General features: G+C 42.5%; 1 protein-coding gene across 1 annotated transcript in view; it reads right to left on the bottom strand.

The window, feature by feature from the left end:
* col4a4 (collagen, type IV, alpha 4) overlaps positions 1-13,059 on the bottom strand; it is a 94,204-nt gene that overhangs the window by 73,171 nt on the left and 7,974 nt on the right. Inside the window, exons 2-4 of the mRNA XM_067595725.1 lie at positions 11,000-11,150; positions 10,546-10,588; positions 193-264 (exon numbers count right to left, since the gene is read on the bottom strand). Of these exons, the coding sequence (XP_067451826.1) occupies positions 193-264; positions 10,546-10,588; positions 11,000-11,046 (162 nt within the window). The 5' untranslated portion in view covers positions 11,047-11,150. The remainder of the gene's footprint in view (positions 1-192; positions 265-10,545; positions 10,589-10,999; positions 11,151-13,059) is intronic.

Genomic DNA, 13,059 nt, shown 5'->3' with positions numbered 1-13,059 from the left:
GTGTGTGTGTGTGTGTGGAATCTGCTGACTCAGTTCAGGTAAACAGCTGCTAATTTAACACCAACACTCCTCCTCAGCTCATCACAGAACACGTTTGTTGTTTTTACAGCAGCTCTGCCGTTTACAAGCTTACAGTGAATGTGTCACAGGTCTGTGATTGGCTGTTGGGTGAGTGAGTGGGCGGAGTCTCACCCTCGCTCCTTTGGCTGGGAAGCACTGACAGATGGAGCAGTCCCGTCCACCACACGGCTCCGTCTGGTCACCCTGGAAACCAAGAGAAAACACACATCAGTGTGACATCATCATGATATTGATATGACATCGGTTCAGTTCAGACATGTCACTTTGACATCAGCACGATGAGTTTAATCTCCTCTGGTCGTCTTTTGTTTGACTTCCAGGTGAGTTTTGCAGGGGAACAGTAACGATCATGACAAGTAGCAGCAGTTTGTTTTTTCTGCAGTCCAGAACTCTTTTAGTCCACATTCAGACCAAATCTGGCAGCGAGTGAGAAAACACCAGCAGTGTGTTTAAGGCTGGGGGGGGGGGGGGCGCTGTCTGGCAATGCAACCCGACATAACGCTGTATTGGCCAATCACATACATGCAAGTACACATTCCTGGTGGATTACTTGGTAACATGAGCACCATATTCAACTGATTTAACTCATAACCGTTACAATAAAAGATAAAACATTAAAGATGAAACATTAAGATAAAACACATTAATCTGTGACTCCAACTCGACTTCCTGGATCATATTTCATTGTCTCACTGGCATCTCAGTCAACACACTCCCACCATTGTAGCCCCCTGCATCATAGTGCCAGACTGCCGGTTTTGATCTGAACGTGGCCTTGGACCTTCAGAAGCCAAGTCAGGCCTGAGAGGAACTACAGCCATGGGGCCGCTGCCCTGTTGGCCCAACACTGGCGAAGCTGGATATAAGATTCAGGTCCTTTGCCAATCAGGTGGCAGGCAAAGGCCCTTGGCGTCCTGACCCCCAGCTGTGAAAACATCACCTCTCCGTCTCTGCACTCTCTCCTTTTCATAGTTATCAGGGGGAAAGTCACTGGGGGGGTGTGATGAAACTTAGACATAAGGATGGTCTCCTCTTTACAGTGGGTGATGCTGAAAAGAAGTGTCTGGCTCGGAGCATCCAGCCTTTTGGGAGTCTCTGGCTGGAGTCTTGCAGAGGATGCTGCCTGGAGGACTATGTAGTTCATGTGGGAGGAACTGCTCTGGTATTTGTTGTTGGACATCTTTGTTAGACACCGTATTTGAGCATAAGGTGGTTCATAAAGTACCTGATGCTAGAACACCTTAGGCCAAAGACAAATGGACTTTGTATTTGTGTCATCAGATCTGTGGCTGTGGGTCCGTCCCAACACCCACACTTGCGGTATTGTAAGTAGTCTAGCGGCCTCTTGTGTGAAGTATTTCCTGTAACTGTCTCAGTCTCAGTACCTGTTCAGACCTCAGAGTGTGGAGGTTTATCAGAGCTCACTGAGATACTCTTGATTAACAGGACACCCCGTCACTCATGCAAATAAAAATACTGTACATGGCCACAGTTAGGTCACAGTTACAGTCAGATGACTGCACATTCTGATAGGATAAATACAATTAATAAAGCAATTAAATATAGTTATACTTCAACTTCTTCCTGTCTACTGATGATTGTCGGGGCGAAAACCAAACTATCAGCGCACCAAAGCCAACAGTGGGAAAGGTGTTGTTCAATACACCATGGAGTCTTAATACCTCTTCAAAGAAGTGTCGGACGTGTTCATCCGGCGTGCGTTAAGTGCAGTGTGTGTTGGCATATTTCAGACTTGAGACACACCTGCCTACCTGATAGAGCTTGAATGCGCATTGCAGTGCTCTAGAGTTCGAGTGTGAGTGTTAGGATGCACCCCGAGGCCATGTTCAGGAAGTTGAGTTGGGGTTACAGATTAATGCATTTAAGGACTTATCAGAAGCCAAAACACTGTGTGGCGGTTTGTAAAAGTCACAGAAAGGATTTTACAAAGTTTTCATCGCTGCAAATGTTTTATCTTTCTTCAGAAGGTTGTCACATGGTTCCTGTTACAAAGTAATCCACTAGGAATGTGCGCTTGCATGTATGTAATTGGCCAACACAGCATGATGTCAGATTGCGTTTAGGCAGAAGTTGATCTTGATTCAACTTTTTGCCGGAAGGCTGCTGCGTTTTTTTGCTGAGCCCTATGCAGTCCCCACCCCCACAGCGTAAACGCACACCCCTCATTGGGAGGGCTGCAGTTTTTCACACACTGCTGGATTTGGTCTGAACGCGGCTTTCGACACTACAGATAGGAGCAGAGCTGAGCACCACCTGGTGGTGAGCACGATAAACCAAAACAGGTAGTGAGGGTGAACTGAGAACATCTGACTGTCCACAAGGTCTTCAGCTCACAACTCCGGGGGATCTTTTTCCTGCATCTTGGGGAAGCTGAGGACATGAAGTCTGAATAAACTGTCTGCAGAATTGTGGAAGCAGTCACTTGGAGCTGTAGCCAGAGGGTCTGCGGTGCTTGTCGTGGTGGTGAGGGAGTAATTTCAGGTGACTCCTAAAGAGGCAGACAGGTACCAGGAGGTCAGAAGGACTGCAGCTTCTGACGTCACTGAAGCACAAACTCAGGTTTAGAAGGAGTTCAGAGAGGTTCTGGTGAACCATGATTTAAGAGGAGGAAGGTGTATATTCTGCCCCATTGTTCAGACTTCAGCAGAGATAATTTTGTGTTTTGGGGTGTATTTTCTGCTCTGTGTTCAGACAGTGAGGAATGTAAACACTCTCCAAAGACCGACAAGCATCTCCGAGATTCTCAGGAAGCAGACAGCTGACTGTGTGTGTGTGTGTGTGTGTGTGTGTCAGATAACATCAGTGACAATCATGCTTCATTTTTTCTGACTCACACACTCTTTGAACAGTCTGAATGAGCACAGATGTGAAGCAGCTTCTGTTCATCAGATATGAATCAAACGATCACAGCTTTAAACTCTGCTCTCCATGAACCACCAACTTCTGCTGCAAAGTCCAAATCACAAATGTTTATAATGTACACCTTAAATTAAAACACGTGTTGATAACAACTTATAAAATGTGTTTATAATGAACGCCATATAAATGGTAAATAGGCTGCATTTATTTAGCACATTTCTAGTCTTTTGATCACTCAAAGTGTTTTACAATGTAGGTCAACTATCACTCATTCACATCCATTCATATGTTGATGGTAAACGTCGCCATGCAAGGTGCCAACGTGTTCATCAAGACGTTCACACACACACACTCACACACCAACCAGCGGGAGCACATTGGGGTTCAGTATCAGAATCTTCATATCAGGACTGGAGGAACTGGGGATTAAACCGCCAATCTTCTGATTACTGGATAACCTGCTCTACCTCCTGAGCCAAAGACACGCTTATATAAAAAAGTACATGTGTTTAGAATGTATAATGTATATTAGAACACATGTGTTTACAATGTAACACACAGTGTTTATAATGTAAAACTTTTAGTAAAACATGTATGTTTATTATGTATGTCTTAAATTAAAACACATCTGTATATTTTTCATATATCCACTCTGTCAGTCTTTATATATCCTCACTAAATGCCACATAAATCCTACAACTAAAGGGAACCCAATTAAACAAATGAGACAAAAACATTATACTTATTAATTTATTTATTGAGGAAAATTATCTTATCAATGTTACATATTTGTGGGAGGCAGAAGCATGTGAACCCTTGCTTTCAGTAACTGGTGTGACCCCCTTTTGCAGCAATAACTTCAACCAAATGTTTCCAGTAACTGTTTATCAGCTCTGCACATCAGCTTGGAGGAATTTTAGCCCATTCCTCCTCACAGAACAGTCTCAACTCAGGGATGCTGGTGGGCTTCTCAACATGAACTGTCTGCTTCAGGTCCTTCTACAGTATTTCATAGGATTAAGGTCAAGACTTTCTTCTGTTTTAACCGTTCTTTGGTAGAACGACTTGTCGTTTAGTGTCATTGTCTTACTGCATGACCCACTTTCTGTTGAGCTTCAGTTCACAGACGGATATCTTGACATTTTCCTGTAGAATTTGCTGGTACGACTCAGAACTCACAGCTCCTTCAATGATTGCAAGCTGTCCTGGTTCAGAGGCAGCAAAGCAGCCAAAACCATGATACCACCACCACCATGTTTCACAGATGGGTTCAGGTTCTTACGCTGGAATGCAGTGTTTGCTCATCACCAAACGTAACGCTTCTAATTCAAGCCGAAAATTTGGATTTTGGTCTCATCCATCCACAGTACATTGTTCCAATCACCTTCTGGCTCCACGTGGTCTTCAGTGAACCATAGACGGCAGCAATGTTCTGTTTGGAGAGTAGTGGGTTTCTCCTTACAACTCTGCCATGAACACCATTGATGTTCAATGTTCTCCCGATGGTGGACTCATTAACAGTGACTGTAGCCACTGCAAGAGAGACCTTTAGTTTCCTTGATGTTACCCTGGGGTCCCTCATGGCCTCCTGAACTATTACACACCTGCTCTTGGTGTGATCTTTGTTGTTAGACCACTCCTGGGGAGGGAAACAATGGTGTTGGATGTCTGTCTGACAGTCGACTGGTGGAGTCCAAACTCTTTAGAAATGGTTTTGTAACCTTTTTTCAGCCTGGTGAGCATCAACAACTCTTCTTCTAAGGTCCTCAGAAATCTCCTTTGTTTGAGCCATGACACACTTCCACAAACCTGTGAAGCTCAGAGTTTGACAGTGAAGACCCAGATTTCTCTTCTTATAATAAGGCAGGGCCTCCCAGACTCACACTGGATTGTCATCCCATTGATTGAATCTCCCGACTGTAATTTCACCTTCAAATGTATTCATAATCCTAGAGGTTCACATACTTATGCCTCACACAAACATATAACATTGGATCATTTTCCTCAATAAATAAACAAACAAGTGTAAGGTTTTTGTCTCATTTGTTTGACTGAAGTCTCTTTATCTAGTTTTAGGAGTTGCAAGGAAATCTGATCACGTTTTAGGTCACATTTATGCAGAAATAGAGCAATCTAAAGAGTTCACAAACTTTCAAGTAGCACTATATATCCACACGAACTGTAACTCTTTATATATCCACACGAACTGTAACTCTTTATATATCCACACGAACTGTAACTCTTTATATATCCACACGAACTGTAACTCTTTATATATCCACACTAACTGTCACTTTTCATGTATAGACACTAACTGTCACTCTTTATAGATCTTCAGTATCTGAGTGTTTTTTGACACTGTGGGCCCCAGACGGAGAGTTTCCCAGCATGCAGCAGTGTTTGTGTTGCAGGCTACATTCCTGTGGCGTTGTGTAAACGGGGTTAGCAGTCAGGCGTGGCTATCAGCAGCAGGAATGTGGCTATCGCTCTATCTGCTGTCAGGACTAATGTTCTGTAGCTGTCTGCCCTCACAACAGCTCTGTGTCCTACATCTGTCCTCCATCTATCCTCCATCATCCCTCCATCTGCCCTCCATCTATACTCCATCAGCCCTCCATCTGCCCTCCATCTATACTCCATCATCCCTCCATCTGTCCTACATCTATCCTCCATCATCCTTCCATCTGTCCTTATCTATACTCTATCATCCCTCCATCTGTCCTCCATCTATACTCCATCTATCCTCAATCATCCCTCCAATTGTCCTCCATGTATCTTTCATTTATACTCCATCTGTCCTCCATCATCCCTCCTTCTGTCCTCCATATATCCCCCATCATCCCTCCATCTGCCCCTCATCAGTACATCTCAATCTTAAACACAAAACACCAGAGTTTAACTGTGAACGTGTGAGCTGTGAGTCGTGAGCTGGCTCAAAGTTTCATAGCTTGTCATATTACATGCAGATAAACAAACATACAAACCCTGTTTTCATGCTTTTGTTTTGAGATTGAAGAAGTTTTCCTGTTGGGTGAATAAGAAATGATGTTCACTAGACTTAAAATCCCTCAAGAGCATAATTGACCCTATAATTAGGACTGTGATAACCAGGATCAATAACTCTGTTAACCTACCATGATCAATAATTGTGATCACCACGATCAATAACTGCGATCACCAGTATCAATAACTGTGACAGGATAAATAAGGATCAGTAGTGCTGGATGTTTGCATGAATAAGGCAAACATGTCTGGTTTATCGACCATGATATCGAGGATGCAACATAACAAACATGGCAGCAGTGACACTAACCAGAACTAACAGGACACCAGCAAGTAACAGCAAATATATTCAGCAACGGATATGACAACCATATATCAGTTATTATAGCCAAACAAATATACACACTGTGAAACAGAAAACTGAGGTCACAACATAGAAGACATACTTGATATATTGACTTGAACACCTGATTGACAGCTCTTAGTACACTTATGAATTAACCTGAACAATGTGCTTATGTATATTTAACTGACAAGTGAATTCAGTCTCTGTATTTGGGATTTAGCTTGCTAGCATAACCTGAGCGTGTCTTGTAGAGACTTTCAGTGAAGTGTTTGAGGGTAGGTTTGCCAGAGGCACCTCAACCTGGAACTGCTCAGTGTCCATCATTTCCTGTCTATCTCTTGTGAGAGTGTTATATTATTTTGACCAAAGTCCAGTATCCTGGTGGTCAGTGTCACTTACATTGAGCTGTGCTAGGGCAGGCTCGACTACAGACAAAATGTTTTGGTGATTTCTCCTGTACAGATTTCCTTGAATGAGATAAGATCTGGGCTCCTTGCAAATCTCCTTTCTCATCCAGTTTTAACCTTGTGGGGTCTGCAACCTGACAACCTGCCCTTCCATCAGAGGCTGAAGTGGACGGCTTGATCTGTCATAGCACAACTTTTGCGACAGTCTCTTATTGGGAAGCTGAGCTTTTACCTCCGATGGTCTACGCGTACGGTGGTTCAAGCAGCTTCCTTGAGATCGGGGGAGTACTATGTGTTTGCCTTGATATTAGTCTCTGTGCAGGAGATCTTAGCCTTGTGTCACGTGGCACATTTCTGAGATTTAGAGGTTGAGAAAAACATCAGTTCTGTCTCTGTGCGATTTCTCCTTGAGTTGCTGGGCACTGCAGACAGCTTTTTCAGCTAACCCATTAGATTGGGGATACTCTGGGTTGCTGGTAACATGAGTGAAGTAACACTGTGCGGCAAAGTCTTTAAAGCGCTGGCTTGAAAACTGTCTGGCGCTGTCTGGGGGTGTGTGGTGCTCCATGAACTGAAAAGTGTCTGATTGAGATGAGTGTTACTGAGGTAGCGTCATGAAGCAGGTAAAACCAGCCTGAATATGAGTCCACTAGCACTAAGTACTATTGACTGCACTATTCAAGGATGTCTGTTGCCACAGTCGGCCAAAGCAGGTCTGGAATTGAATGTAGCTGAGGGATTCTTTCTGCTGGTGTGATTTTGTGCTGTTACACACAGTGCATAACTGTATCTCTTTGTTGATGTTGTCTGTTAATGTAGGCCAGAAATCTCTATATAATATGCCTCTTGCTCTCTGTTTAGTAGCTTCTGCAACAAAATGCCCTCTGTGCATGATGCTGATGTACTCCTTTTGTAGTCTTCAATAGTTAGTTCATCTCTGAAAGGAATATAAGGATGAATGGCATGTGGAAGATTATGCTGTTTGCTGGGCAATTCATGTCTGATGATAGTGCTGAGTGTCTGCAGGCTTTTGTCAGTTTCTGTGTGTCTCCTTAACTCTTTAAAGAGAGAAGAGGACATGTAGTTGACTGTCTTCACATCAAAACCGTCCTCCTCATCAGCTTGCTGAACTGTGGGAGCTTGAGACAGAGTGTCAGGTGCATTTGTTTTCCACTTTTGTACATGAGAGTGATACTGTTATTATCAAGTCTTAACATCATCCTTTGTAGTCTTGCCAGTGCTGCGTGTATGGGCTTTTTCAGTATGGTATATATAATAATTGAATTTTGAACACGCAAACAACGTAGCCCGTTTTGGATTTGAGCATATCTGGTTTCTGTCTCAGTTAGTGTCCATGAGGATTTTGCTGCTGTTCATGCCAAGTCCCTTCAGTGTCTTTGTGTGTGAGTTGTCACAGTGGAGCCTTCAGCTGACTTTAGTTTGGAATGAAATTTCCAAGGTAGTTGACCATCTCTAGAAATCTTTGCAGAGCTGGGACATCTGCTGGCACTGGCATTTCACTATTGCTTTTGCTTTGGTGGGGTTGGCTTTGAGGCCTTAATTTGTGGCCTGGTTCAGCCAGAACCTGCACTTGAGAGCATTAAGTTCACCTCTGGCATGACTGAGCACTTTTCTCAAGTTGGCATAATGTTCTTCAACATTTTTACCTCCGATGATTATGTCATCAATTATGATGGCATCTGTAGAAACCCGTAGCAACCAAAAGAAGTGCTAAATGTGGTCAGCATCAATGATGTGTGGTCACATGAAATCTGCCAAAAAGAGTTCTTTGCATCTAAGATGGAAAACACAGTTGCATTTGACAGCTGTGCAGCCACTTCCTCCACAGTACACGTAGGGTGATGTTGCCTTTTCAAAGCAGTGTTTAGGTCTCTTTAATTGATACAGACGCTGATTTCCTGTTTGTCCTTTTTGTTAGTGACAACCATAGATGACACCCAGAGACAGGAGTGATGACACCCAATTCCTGCATCCTGTCCAGCTCAGATTTGACTCTGTCTTTCATAGCCACAGGAACGCCATATGCAGGACAAACAACAGGTCTCACATCTGGGTGATGTATCATGGAATAGGTTACGGGTACCTTTCCAAGCTCATCAGTGAAGAGAATGCTGTATTCTGTTTGAATTTGATGGGACAGATCATCATCAGTGGGGCTTAACTGTTAAACGTCTTTACTGAATGAGACAAGTCCAATTTGCCTGCATGCATGTAACTAAGCAGTGGCAGAACATCTTGAACAATGTATAATGGCAACGTGTATGGCTGTCCCTTTGGTGGCACTGCAACTTAATCATACCAAGAGTTTTGATTTTACTGCCCCTGAACGCAACAAGGTTTGTGAATTTAATGCATGCTCTTATTTGTTCTTCATTTTTTACTTGCTCAAATACCTTTTTCAACAAAACATTGCACTTGTCAACCTTCATTTCAACTGGAGTGCCATTAATTTGCACTTTGACAAAAGCTTCATCATTTTCTTCTATCTGTGCATCAGTTGAGTCAACACTCATTTTCAGTGTTATTCCATTTCATCTGTCCTAGGTCTCTGCCCATTGTAGGACTGTTGTTTGGACTTGCAACGTTTTTAAAATGATTCCTTTTTTTGCAGGCATGGCACTCTTGACCAAAAGCTGGGCATTTGTCTCTCTTAGCTGCATGACTACCTCCACAGTTGTGCAGTTGGCAATGCACTGCATCCCATTTTTTTTTCTTTTTTCTGTTTTCCATTTTTATCTCATGCTTTTGTTTTCTCATGAACCTAGCCTGGACTGCATCAACATTTGTCACTGAGTGCTGCGGAGTACTCCTCGTAGAGATTCTCCAAAATTGCAGCTTTTTGCTTAGATCCTTAAATCACTGACATATGATTCAATTGTCTCACCAGTCCTCTGCTGACGTGTGTTGAACTTGTGTCTTTCCATAGTAACATTGGTTTGAGGGTTGCATATTTCTTGAAATTTTCTCTTGAGGCATTCAGGATTGTCTTTGGATTCCATGGGAAAGAGGATGTGCCCTCCCTGGCCAGGCTCTTTCATTTCTCCTGTGCACACAAAAGGCTGATCACTTTTAGTGGCCTCTGGTCCCGCCAGATTGAGGAGAATGTATGCTTGTGCACAGGCTGGCTTGTCAGATTGCGTCGCTGCGATGAAAATGTCATGAACATGAAAAACCTGGTTATTCATGTTTACATGATTCTAACAGGATGCAGGTCTCTAATCATCTGTGTGCATCTCAGCCAACAGAGGATGATGAGGAACCAGGATCAGGGGTTTACAGGCCTCAATGTCCTGGTTTCTATCAGACTACTCCAGGTAGCAGATCCAGGTTTCTCAACACCAGGATCAGGTGCAACACAAAAGCAGGATCCTCTGAAAAATTGATAACCAGGATCCTATGAAACAGTTTTATAGGCCGACAGCATTCAGCTCTCTGCTCCTCGCAGGTTAGTATTGTAGTTTAAATAAGAACCTGCTGATCTGTGTAGAGCATGAAATGTTTAAGAAATGCTGCATTTATTCCGTTTTAATCTTTCATACTTCACATTGCTGTTAATATACAGTTAATAAGTGAGATGTTACTTAGGCTGCAGCTGTTAATGTTTAGTTTGGTTTACTGAGTTCATAGCTCATGTTTATACACAACCAGGCACTAATTGACAGGTGCCGACAGGTGATCTGACAACATTTTATAATAACTCTTAAGGCTCTAGAGAGCAATTTCCAAAGACTTGGGTTCAATACTCATGCACATGTAAATACATTTGGTTCAAAGCCGTCCACAGGAAGGCAAAATAAAGGAACTCACCCCATGAACTGCTGGTGAAGCTGTCAAGAGCACCAGGACACACCTGAGGGGAAACAGACAGGTGAGTCAGTGTAGACATCCCCACCAATCACTGATCACTGATCAATCAGCTGAGTTTAGATCCTGCAGGGTGAAAGGTTCTAACAGCTATTCTACGTGTTTACATGTTGATTTGTTGTTTTAATGTGTTCTCAAACTGGGTCATCCTAACCTTTATTTACTACATGTTTAATTGTTTATTACATATTTATGTATTATTACATATGTTTATTTGTTCACTGTATAACACTTGTTTGTTTATTACATGTGTTTATGTATTTATTACATGTGTCTATTACATGTTTGTCTGTTTATTTGTATGTTTGTTATTTGTTTGTTTGTTGTCCATTTGTTTGTCTGTTTGTTTGTTTATCTGTTGGTTGGTTTGTTTGTGTTTATTTGTCTGTTTGTTTACCAGAGCCAGGTGTTGCTCCAGGGCGCGTAGCAGGATGTCAGCAGCATCTTGTCCACTGCTCAGAGGAAGTCCCGCCCACGCTATCTGACTCCGCCTCCAGCTGGTTCTCAGCCAATGATGACGCTGCGCTGCTGCGACGCTGCTCGTCCTCCTGCAGAGGAAACAAAGAAATACTAATATATCAGAGTTCATGACAGTTTGTCCTGAAGGGGGCGCTACAGCAAACACTAATTCATCCTTTGAGTAGTCATTAAAATCATCACGGTTCTGTCTGTCTAACATGATGTCATAAACAAACAAACAAACAAACAAGTATTTTGGCTGATAATCAGAAATCTTTTAACATCTATTAACATGTTTCTAACTGACTTCATTTAATGAGTGTTAGGTATTGTAATGTAATATTATATGATATACTATAATATAATATAACATACTATAATGTAATTAAGCAATATTACATGAGAGGGTATGCTTTACCGTCATTGCTGGCACAACAGTGATGTGGTCAGGAACGAGACGCTTGCGCCAAGTTCTGTAAGCATCACTGAAGTGTAAGCACCCCCTCGAGTGTGATATTGCCATTATACAACATTTACCAACAAAATAAAAGATATAAACAAAATGTATTCATATTGCGAATTTCCATGGAAATACATGGGGTATGACTAAAACCTAGAAAACAATCACTCACGTCAGTAGAATCCTATGTAATGAAGCCTAGTTTACTACTCCAGCAAGTAGACCGATCCTTATAAACGACCTAGCAACAGAGACAATTTCTAGTCCCTGTTGACTCAGCTAGCCAACTTCAGCTAATGCTTTCTAGGGATCATGGGATTCCCCAAACTGAATAAATATATAAACAAAAGAACTGCTTTGCTAGCTCAATCTTGTTGTAACTAAGATGTCTGCTGAAAAAATAAATTTTCCATGGACAGATTTAACTAGTACATCCGCAAACTTCACATACAGTTTTCAGCTAGTAGTGCCGTAGCACCAACACAGCTGATGGGGGATGCTGGAGTGGAAGCTGAGATAAACTCTCATCTGAAGGGAAAATGAAAGTTTTTCTGTGAATGAGGGTGCCAGGTAACGATGAAGAGTGAAGGAGGGTTCAGGTTTTGTATGTGTGTGTGTGAGTGTAACTTGTCCCACAGTTTCAGAGTTCAATCCACTCAGTAAAGGGTCCGTTTTGTTTTCCCTATAACCCCTAATCAGATCAGTCCAATCCAGTTTCACAAACATAAAAGAAAGACAACTCAAAACTCTGCTCCGGGTTTTCACCGCAGATCTCCCCACAAAACAAAACAAACAAAAGACACTAGCAAAGCAACACAGTACATAAAATAACGGCAGCAGAAACGTCAGATAGGTCGGACCACCATGTTTAATTATATATCTTCAAACGTTACAGTTACGGCTGAAAATGACAACAGAAAAAAACAAGTTTGCCAAGTTCACATATCTCCGCAATTCACATCAACCACCAGTCGTCTACCCAGAAAGGACCGTTGTTGTCAGTGCGACGTCACGGTCTGTAGGTCTAATGAATGGCGGAGTAATATTTCTAGCGATGAGGCTTTTTCATTTGAGCGTGGCTAGGTGTGCTGTCATGCTGATTTGAGCATGTTCTAAATGTCTAGTTGACCAATCAGATTGCTTGGTCAGAGCCACGTGTTGTATAATATAGTATAGTATAGTATAATCTAATCTAATCTAATCTAATCTAATCTAATCTACTATATTGCATTATATGAAACGCGGTGGCTGTGGTTCAGGAGGTGGAGCGGGTCATCTACTAATCAGAAGGCCAGCGGTTCGATCCCTGGCTCCTCCAGTCTGCATGTTGAAGTGTCCTTGAGCAAGATGCTGAAGCCCACATTGCTCCCGAAGGCTGCGCCATCAGTGTGCAAATGAGTGTCTGCTAGCTGCTTTACCTTAGCAGTTTAGCTTAGCAATTAGCAATGGTTTCTCTCTCTCGCTCTCACTCTCTCTCTGTCTCTTGCTTTGTGTGTCATATGTTTAGCTATTCCTCTGCCTCCTTTAGTGACAATGTT

Source organism: Thunnus thynnus, chromosome 7, assembly GCF_963924715.1.
Source record: "Thunnus thynnus chromosome 7, fThuThy2.1, whole genome shotgun sequence".
Taxonomy (NCBI): Eukaryota; Metazoa; Chordata; class Actinopteri; order Scombriformes; family Scombridae; genus Thunnus; species Thunnus thynnus.
This window is presented reverse-complemented; position numbering and strand designations above follow the sequence as displayed.